The sequence below is a fragment of the Clarias gariepinus genome, chromosome 8, assembly GCF_024256425.1.
Source record: "Clarias gariepinus isolate MV-2021 ecotype Netherlands chromosome 8, CGAR_prim_01v2, whole genome shotgun sequence".
Lineage (NCBI taxonomy): Eukaryota > Metazoa > Chordata > Actinopteri > Siluriformes > Clariidae > Clarias > Clarias gariepinus.
Genome location: NC_071107.1, coordinates 31,579,836 through 31,590,798, shown reverse-complemented (window position 1 = coordinate 31,590,798; position 10,963 = coordinate 31,579,836). Strand labels below are relative to the sequence as shown.

Genomic DNA, 10,963 nt, shown 5'->3' with positions numbered 1-10,963 from the left:
CTAGTTTTTGCTCATCGTTCGTGGAGTTTGTAACTTATTTATTTATTATTATATTACCGGAGTGTACATTCCACCTAGCGCTAATGCTAAGGAAGCGCTATGGGAACTGTATGCAAAGATCAGTAAACTGCAGAACACACACCTGGATGGACTGTTTATTGTTGCTGGAGATTTCAACCATGCAAAATCTCAAGTCAGTGCTCCCTAAATCCATCAGTATGTGGACTTTGCAATGAGAGGGGAAAACATGCTAGATTTTGTTTACACAAACAGAGCCTCTCCCCCACCTCGGCTACTCAGACCACATCTCTGTTATGCTCCAGCATGTAATTCCAGCATACAGACCACTCGTCAGGCATCGAAACCGGTTCTGAAGCAGGTGAAAAGGAGCCATCTTGACTCTTTAGGACTGTTTTGAGAAAACTGACTGGAACATGTTTAGAGAGGCTGCAACTTACGGCGACTTTGTAGACTTGGAGGAGTACACGTCTTCAGTGACCAGCTACATCAATAAGTGCACAGATGATGTCACTGTCTCCAAGAACATCATCTCACGACCCAACCAGAAACCGTGGATTACTGCGGAGGTGTGTGAACTTCTAAGGACCCGAGACTCCGCCTTCAAAGCAGGGGACAAGGTGGCCCTAAGAACAGCAAGGCCAAACTTTCCCGGACCATCAGAAAGGCGAAGCACGCACATGCTCAGAGAATCCACAAACACTTTAGGGACAGCAGTGACACATGGCGCATGTAGCAGGGCATACAGGCCATCACAAACTACGACATCAGGACGACATCACCTTCCGGTGTTGGTGACGGCTCCCTTCCAGATGCGTTGAACGACTTTTAGACTCAGTTAGACATGCAGAATGACGTGATGGCAAGGAAGACCACCCCTCCTCCGAACGAGCAGGTGCTGTGTCTCACCGCAGCTAATGTAAGGAAAACGTTATGCAGAGTCAACAAACGTAAAGCTGCTGGACCAGACAATATCCCTGGCAGAGTGCTCAGAAAATGTGCTGATCAGGTGGCAGATGTCCTAACAGACATCTTTAACATCTTGCCTCGTGCTTAAAGTTCACCACCATCATCCCCGTGCCAAAGAAGTCTTTGGTGTCCTGTCTCAATGACTACCGTCCTGTTGCACTTACACCCATCATCATGAAGTGCTTCAAGCGGCACATAAAGACCCTGCTGAACTCCATCTTGCCCTTACACACTTGGACAATAAGAACACCCATGTTTGAATGATGTACATAGATTTTAGTTCAGCTTTTAACACTATCATCCCCCAACCCCTGATCAGCCGACCCGAGAAGAACCTCACCTGGGGCCTGATGTATAAACATTGCGTACACCCAAAATGGGCATAGAAATATGCGTAAGCATTTTTCCACGCACATATCGGGATTTATAAAAAATAAACTTGGCGTAAATAAGTGCGCACCGTAAGGATGCTTGTGACCGTGCGTACGCACTCTTTTAGAAGAGTATGTGTTTTGGCGACACCAACTGGCCCAAATAGCAATAACTATTTAAAATGAAAAACTTCTAAATTATCCTATTACATCACCCAATTAATCAAATTGCATCAACCTGAATTATCATTATCAGCATTCTTAACCAGGTGCAAATACTTCGAATTTACTATTTTTTTTAATGAATGGGCTATAAAAAGGTATGTGCGTATATATAACATATCATCATAATGGATGCTCTAGCGCTGTTAGAAGACCTTGCTAACGACGCTCTACAGAGGGTGTTTTCAGAGACCGTGAAGATTTCCTTGCTCATGATGATGATTGGCTCATGAGCCGATTTCAATTCCCAAGAGCCATCCTCTTGGAATTGTGTTCTCAATTACGGCCAGTATTGGAAAGACCCTCGCGGAGAAACCATGCGCTGTGTGTTTCTGTACAAGTATTGACCACATTAGGCCACTTGGCCACTGGTACTTTCCAGCGAGAGTTGGGAGACCGATCGGGTATGTCGCAGTCATCCCTGAGCCGTGTCATGCCATATGTATGGGATGCCATAGTGGGGATGGCACCCCGATACATCCGTTTTCCTTACACGCAAGCTGAACAGGCCAACATCAAAATGCAATTTGCAGCAATCGCCTATTTTCCCAATGTAATCGGTGCTATTGACTGCACTCATGTTGCAATAAAGGCACCATCTGAGAATGAATTTGCTTTTGTTAACCGAAAAAACATTTTCATTCTTTGAACGTGCAGATCGTATGTGATGCGCATATGTCTCTGACAAATGTAGTTGCGAGATGGCCTTGGTCAACTCATGATTCCAACATTTTGTCTAACAGTGTAGGGAACAGACTGCAAACAGGAGCTGTGTGTGATGGATGGCTCCTTGGTAAGTCGGCAGGAATGCGCATGTAATTGTAATTGAGTAATGATGCAAATGTGTTTAAAGCATACCTTTTAAAATGTTTTTTCTTTTAGGTATAATTATAATCTCCACACTTATTTTAATATTTTTTAATGCAAAATTTCACATTAATCAATGCAAATTTTCCGGAAACAAAACATGTTTTATAGCATTTAAAAATTAAGGGAAATGTTATATTGAATCAATATTGCCCTGGAAAAAACAAAAAGCTATCTGGAGGCTATTTTACAAGCATGTACTTTCTTTAAAGTATTCTTATAATATTGTTTATAATTGTTACCTTATTGTCTAGCACTTGAAATGTTATATTAATTGTCCCATTGTATTTACATTCATTGTTTTGTTATAGTATGTAAATGTTTTACCTGTCAGGAGACAGTGGTTATCCCCTTAGAATCTGGCTGCTAACTCCACTAACTAGACTCCAAACCGAACAAGAACGATGTTATAACAAGTAACATTGCCGGACGCGTTCAGTGGTCGAACGCACTATTGGTCTGCTAAAAGGACGCTGGAGGTGCTTGGATACGTCTGGTGGCACAGTATTGTACAGCCCTACAAAGGTTTGCCGCATTGTGGTGGCTCGCGCAGTGTTGCACAACTGCTCACAATTGCTCAAAAATATGGTATACCTGTTCCATCGAACGCCCATCCTGAAGATAATGAACCCGATCCTGGCCCTCCTAATGCAGTGCATAATGCTATGGCAATACAGTGACATATAAATGTAATAAATGGAATGTAATGGAATGCGGCGGTGGCACACAGGATGGTGGTGAAGACACACAGGATGGCAGCGGCGGTGGCACATAGGGATGTGTCTAAGCCTACATCCCTTGTCTACCCCACTTGGACCACTCACCGGGCTTGAAGGCATTCCAGAATTAACTTTTCCTTTAATCATTAAAAAAACGTTTAATTAAATAAAAGGTTGTATTGCATATCTGTAAATGTGTAAAATAAAATGTGCACTTGATGACTTGCTTTTGTCTTTTTAAGTTAAATTTTTTGCATATGAATAAACAGGAAAATCGACTATTTTAATAAACGTATATCTTAAGGACAGCTGCATCTACTTCTAGATTTGTCACTTGGATATTTTAGGACTTTTCACTTCCGCGGAATTTGAATTGGTTGATTTAAATTATCCACAATAAAAAAGCAGAATTTTAAACAGACAAAAACTTGTATGTATGATTAAAATATGATTAAATAAAAATGTAATCCTGTTTCCCCTATAATCGCACCCACCCTTACATCAAAGGCTGAGAGGTCAGTGATTCCTTGACCTCCACCAGTTGTTACTGCGCCTGTGTGCACATATTCTTCTTTTTACGACTACTTTTAAGTCAGACCATTTTTTTTTGTCTCTTGGACTGTGCGAGGCACCGAGCTAACAGCATTGACTGCTTCTGTTACTTGCTCCCATTCTAACATTTTTCTTTTATTTGAAATGCCCGCAGAGAGCCCACCAAATAAAACTTTTTTTCGGCCCTTCACCTCAGACAGCAGTACCTCCATCTCGCAGTCGGTGAAGTTTCTTTGTTTTGCTTTTCGTTTCTGTTCTTCCACTTTTAGCCAAACAGATCAATGACAATTATTGGTTGTATTAATATGCAGGGAGATCATACATATTCAAAATAGGTGGTCTTAACCTCCAAATATGGTTATTTCAGAAGGAGATTGGGGTAAGCTATAAGCACGTGCACCTGCGCACAATATTCAGATAATTGTGATTTATAAAGTGAACCTTGCGCAGGTTCTGGCGTACGTATGGTTTTATAAATCTGAAAATTTTTGTGCATACGCAAATTCTGCCTTATGTGCGTACGCACACTTTAAGGATGAAATCTACGCAAAGTTTTATACATGAGGCCCCTGGTCCCTCAACACCAGCTCTCTGCACAAGAAAGCCCAACAGTGTCTCTTCTTCCTACTACACTACTAAACCATTGTACACACCAACCTGTAATGTACCAACATTCATTACTTGATAATAGTTTTCAAATTACTTGAAAACTATTTTAATCCTTGCTACTTTTTATGGAATGTTTACTGTATACTGTTTCTCCTTCCACTACCTTAACCCATCACCGAAGAGTATTGCAATGTCATATTTGTCTCACTGTCAGTTTGTCGCTCTTGTTTGCACATTTGCACGGGGACTTTATGTTGTAAAAAAAAAATTAGACAGTTCCCAGTTTACAGCTATAAAAATGTAGACAGTTCCAAGTCTTCCCAGCTAATTACGTCTCCAAGTTAGCTGTTTTTTTTTGTTACTTTATGTTGTTAATTTATGTTATGTCAATCTGTCTTGCCTCAGCTAGCAAGCCAATTACGCTTCATAGTTAGCTAGTTAGTTTATTGTTAATTTATGTTGAAAATTTATGTACCAGGTAGCACCTTGGTCCTGAAGAAACATTGTTTCATTTCACTGTGAACTGTATATGGTTAAAGTAACAATAAAGCCTATTTGTTTTGACTTGACATTTTATGCCATTTGGTATTTGGACCAAATTCCCAAATACAAAACACCAGCATTATGTCTTAGTAATGTTGCACATCTGTGGAACATTAAAAGTAAAGGCTCACATGATGCTGAATAGTTAAAGTCACTAAGGGAAAGTTAAGGTTGTATTCTGACATTAGGCAACATTAATGTACCCAGATCAAATTTGTGTTACTGTCTGTGTGGCATTTTAACCGTTCACCACATGTCCATGTTTCTCCAAATACCTCCCTATTATGTGGATGGAATCTTAAAGGTGTAAATAACAACATTATATTAACAAAAGAAAAAAATTAGATATCTGACTAACTTACGCCATCAAATGCAACATATGATTGAGCATTTTGCTTAATTAATGGCAAGTAATGTTCTTGTGAAATTCCTGTTAAGTCTTGTTATTGACTTTCTCACAAACCTACCTTATCAAATGTATCTTTTGTTTAAGCATTTTGTTTAGTTAATGGCAAAAAACGTTCTTGTGAAATTCCTATTAAGTCCTGTTATTAACTTTCTGACTAATTTACATAATCATATGTTTGAGTATGTTGTTTAATTGATGGCAAGTAAATAACCGATTCCAATAAATATAGATTCACTATACTTCTATTTTAAAATGGCATTAAGCAGTTAATATATCTGCATATATCTGAAAAATGTTTTACATCTAGATGCAAAAAGTAACAAGTTCTGCATTGCTTTTGTGTATGATTAAACCTGATTCATATTTACTGTGAATACTGATGTGTATTTCACTTTTTGGATATTATGACACTACCATCACTCACTCTTTTAATGCACTCAATTGCATTTGAATGCCGATCTAGTATATTTTATTATATTCTTGATCTGTTCATGTTCTGTTGTGTATGGAGCTCAGTGATTTTGCTCACGTCTTCTATAGACAATTGCTTTGAATATGAAAGCATGATAAGTGATTGCGTGAGTCTCACAACTCGATGCGTGAGAACTGGCAGCTCTGTGTAAATATCTGTGCCTTAGATGTAGACTTTGATCAACCAAACATTAGCTATAATACCCAAATACAGCTTTCGTCTGTTTTACTTTGTCTCGACGGTTTCACCTTGTTATTTGGACACACCCTGCCCACTGACAGACCGTCAGATTTATCCTACAAATAGTCGCAGTTCATCCGAAAGAGTCGCATTTTCATACCACAGGGTAGCCTTTATTTCAGAGAATCATGTTCGTTAAGGTTGTAGTCTTACTCTTGGTGCTCGTGTTGGCGGTGACGAGCAGCATGCTTGTCGGAACCCCAGTGAACGCAGACATAAAAGACCCGAAGATCAAGCAGGCCGTGCTGTTCGCAATCGCTGCGTATAACGCGAAATCAGAGAGCATTTACACCAGTAAAGTCCTTAAGGTGATCAACGCTCAGTCACAGGTAAGGCGTTTTTTGGAGGTATTTCTTAAAATTAAAGCTAAAATACACAACACTAATGGCTAAAGTAATTATTTTTTTTTACGGTGTGTGTGTGTGTGTCGGTGAACTTTTTTTTGTCTGCCATTTGTAAATGAACACAGGAATTCTTAAACTGTTCTCTCAGTCAGTTATTAGGACAGACGATATCACACAACCACAAATAGGCCAGACAAAAATCTAAAGAAAAATGTTCTTCAGGTCTGCATTAGAGGAATACTGTATAATTACCATTTAAAAATATTTGAGTTCTGACTACCCCCTAGTTACAATTCTGAGATAAAAGTCAGTATTACTAAAATCCTCTTCTGTAGAAATCTTACCATAAGATATAAAGAAAATATACCAAATTAAATATATATATATATATATATATATATATATATATATATATATATATATATATATATATATATCAATAAATAAATAACGTACCATAATCTAAGAAAAAGTTGCCTATTGCTGGGGTAACTTTGCACTTCAGCCTACAGAATTTTTAATTTCTATAATTAATATTAATTAATTATATTATCAATAATTAATAATAAAAAAAAGACATGCAGGAAGAAAATATACCGTATTAAAAATACCAGTATTAGGCAACTTGTTAGTTATGTTCCTTTATACAAGTGTAAAAACATTATGTGTTTATTTGGTATATAGACCCAGTTATGATCATGAAACTGTAATGTTCTGTACATTTTATGACATTTGGTATTTGGACCAAATCTGGGCCTGAAATGTCCAAAATAAAAAACAACCACATTATTTCCTAAGGGTGAGTTAGGGTGGATTCTGACAGCGGGTAACATCCAGGTCAAATTTGGGTTACTGTCCATGTGGCAGTTTTACTTGTTTATCTCATGTCTATGTTGGTTTCCTCCATACCTCCTATTATGTGGACTGGTTTCTCTAATATTGCCTTAATGCATTCCCTAGATAGGGCCTGAGTGCATCACAACCCTGATGAGGAAAAGTACTTATTAAAGATAAATGAATAAATATGTAAATACCATACTGTGTATGAGCAAAAGTTTAAATGATATGGAGTCTAAAGTGAAAATTTAAACTTTTTTCTGTTTGTTTTTTCTTGCTTTAGGTTGTTTCTGGTATAAAGTACACCTTTACCGTTAAGATTGCCACGACTTCCTGTAAAAAAATGCATGCTAAAAGGAAATGTTACGTCCATTCGGACCCAGCAATTGCAAATGTTAGTTACACAAAAGTTGTCTTATTCATGTATATATTTAATTCTGTTTTGCTATCCATATTAACCTTTCTGCCTTTTATTACTTTTCTCAAGCCTCATAAATGCAAACTTGCAGTGTGGAGTCAGCCTTGGCTAAAACGCATGGAGCTGGTTGCAAATACCTGCTGAGAGAGACCAGTTACCATCAAAACTGATGAACACTTCAAAAGTAAATTTAGTAACCTGCCTCTGCTATCAAATACTGTAATTTGGCATATTCATTTTAATAAAATGATTTTATGAATGATTCCTTTAATCATATTTTATTGGATACCAAATGCTGTGATGAGAATTAGGATTAGGCAATTGTGATAAAGCGTTTTTCCGATTTAAAAAGAATAACTAGTCAACTACACTATAAGAACAGAGAAATGCAGCCAGTGAAGAAGCCTACTGGACTTAGAGCTACAGATTGGCTGTGAATTATGAAAAGTGGTAAAAATAAGGGGTGTTTAAGTCAAACCGGGACTTTTGATTATGCAGATTAACAACATAGTTATGAGAGTAAAAACAACCTTTTTTTTCTCTATATAATCCCCTGCAACACTAATGCCCTTATTCCAGCATTTCACTACTGCTTGGATACCATCAAGGTAGAATGTTTTCTTAGTACACTAGAGCCATTATAAGATGAGATACAACTTCATTAATCTCTGACAAAATTCTTGAAAAAACTGAAAGACTATTACTATTCCCATGAGCATTACAGAAAAAATCCCAATCCAAAACAGGGTCTGCGTAGCTTCCTGTGAGAGAGATGCGTCTTTAAGTTATCAGTTGATTTTCAAGGATTGTGGATTACAGGCAGATTGTTACAATAAAATCATTTGTAAAAGGAGCTGAAAGTGAGAAACAATAACTTTGCACTAGTTTATCAAAAACAGGTACAAGATAATTTAAAGAAAGGACAGAACCAAACCCTTAAAAAAGAAGTCTAAAATTTTAAACAAACAAAAAAAAATTTTTATTAAGTACAAAAGTCTTTGAGGTATCCTCAAAAGAAACCTTCCAGAAGAGAAATCTGCATAGCGAAAAAGCAAAACTGGCCCACTGTATTCTATTAAAACTGAGCTTATGGGCAAAATGGTTTTGAAGATAATATTATGCAGTGAAGATGATTCTTCCAGGTACATGGTCAATTAAATAGGATAAACAGGTGGTAGCCTAAATTGTGATTCGCATAAAGTATGATAAATACATTACACTTTGAGAATTAGGAAAAGGAAACAAGTTTGAGAACAGCAGGAAAACCAGCCTGATACAGTCGAAATCTGGCCTACAGAAATAATGTAGATCTCCTTTTTCAAATGCTAAGCATGTTGTGTATTCTAAGTGTAAAGATAAAATGGACTGTCTCTATTATTCCATTAGGGGGCAACATAGAACAATAAATACAGATGCTGTAACCAGGTCTTTTAATAAAATAACAAATTTAGGGCTTTAACAACAACATGAGTACTAACCTATGGCCCTTTTTAAACTTTTTATTATTATTATTATTATTATTATTATTATCAAGTAATTTAGCAATTTTAATATTATGGCCTTTGTATGTACTGTAGTTTAGGTACATACAGTGTGCATTAATCCAACTGGGGTGTGGGTGAATACTTATGCAAGCCACTTTATATTAATGATTAAACAATATATTTTTCAATCAGATGCTACACTATAAATAATGTGGTCTGTCACCTAAAGTAAGTTTGGCATGCCTGTGCTAAATCCTTTTAAGATATTATTAATACATTTAACATGGCTTGGCCCTGATAGAAATTTAGTAAGGGCCCAGTGCTGGCCCACTTACACTGCATGTGTCTCACATATCACCACGGACTGAGAAAACACACAGCTCATCATTAATGCCAAAAACTTTCAATGTCATGACTTTACGGTTAAGTTATCATTTACTGGGAGTGGAATTTAGGAAGACTGAGTGGACTAGAAGCCCAAGGTGACTTGGAGAATAAAAACTGACCACTATTTCTCTAAAGCAACACATGATCCTGACATAGTGTTGAGACATTTGTTGACTGTGGCCTGTGGAAAGTTGTTTTCTTCTTTTTACTGCAGTTGTGCATTGGGGATCATTATTAGCTGCAGTTGGAACATATTTTTGTAAGTGCTAATTGAGAGCCTTTTAGAAATGCTCTGTTGGTGGTTACACAGAGGAGGAGATGAAAGAGCTCCAACATGGTGAGCTGTCAGGAAATATGTGCAAACTCATGAGACATGTGACTGTGAGTTGTCATAGGCTGTGGTGACGGGGATAAAAATGAACAGTGTGTATCAGGAACTGAAAGAAAAAAAGTTTTTAATGGTGGCCACAATCTTCTTCCATTGGTATACTCTCTTAAGCTAAGAAAAAATATACCAGATTAAAAAGTATACTGTTGCTGTACACTTGTATAAAGGTTACATGAGAGAATTTTGTCTAATTTTCTAATAATCGACTTTTTCAGTAAATAAATGCACAACATCCAACATCACTCCTTCATACACATGCACTTGCTCACAACTGGATCTTTTACATGCATTATGTGTGTGATATTTCAGACAAACCAAATAAATGTAACTGGGCACATACCAGACCCAGGTTATGTCCATGGAACTATAATGTTCTGTACATTTTATGCCATTTGGAATTTGGACCAAATCTGGGCCTGAAATTCCCAAATACGAAACACCAGCATTATTTCTTAGTAATGTTGTACATCTGTGGTAAAAGTAAAGGCTCACATAATGGTGAATACTTAATGTCTTTAAGGGAGAGTTAACGTTGTATTCTGACGGTAGGTAACATTAATGTACCCGGATCAAATTTGTGTTACTGTCTGTGTGGCATTTTGGACGTTTGCCTCATATCCATGTTTCTTCCAAATACCTCCCATTATGTGGATGGGCTCTAAAATTGGCCAGAGTTGTGATTGGATTCCATCCAGCAGCCTTATGTATTCCCAAAATAAATTCCAAGATAGATCAATAAATGTGCTATAATGTAACGTATTCAAGCAAAAGTATAAATGATGTGGGGTCTAGAGAAGAGGGCAGAGGCTTGACTATGGAAAGTGCTTAAGAAGAGAACAAACCAGCTCCCCTGAAGTGATTATCTAACAACAAACAAAAGAGAAAACATAAGAGCCTGTTGGTTCTACTCTTGCTTTTAGCAAAAAATACAATAGTTGATGGCCACCTATTAACAACAGTGCTTAGAAAGAAAGGCTCTTCCTGTGTGGTGAAATGTACAGGTGTACTCAGGCATTATGTCGGGAGCAGCATGAAAAAAAAAAGCCACGCACCCTCACATGCTTTCCGCAATATTTAAACTTGTAGAAGATGTTGTCTTTTTTTTCTTTTTTCC

At 37.3% G+C, this 10,963-nt stretch overlaps 1 protein-coding gene across 1 annotated transcript; it reads left to right on the top strand.

The window, feature by feature from the left end:
* The first annotated feature begins 6,011 nt into the window (after window positions 1-6,011).
* Window positions 6,012-7,852, top strand: LOC128529027 (cystatin-like). The gene is made up of 3 exons (XM_053502325.1): window positions 6,012-6,320; window positions 7,456-7,566; window positions 7,660-7,852. The coding sequence occupies exons 1-3, from the start codon at window positions 6,120-6,122 to the stop codon at window positions 7,732-7,734; spliced, it is 387 nt and encodes a 128-aa protein (XP_053358300.1). The 5' UTR covers window positions 6,012-6,119; the 3' UTR covers window positions 7,735-7,852.
* The last annotated feature ends 3,111 nt before the right edge of the window (window positions 7,853-10,963 follow it).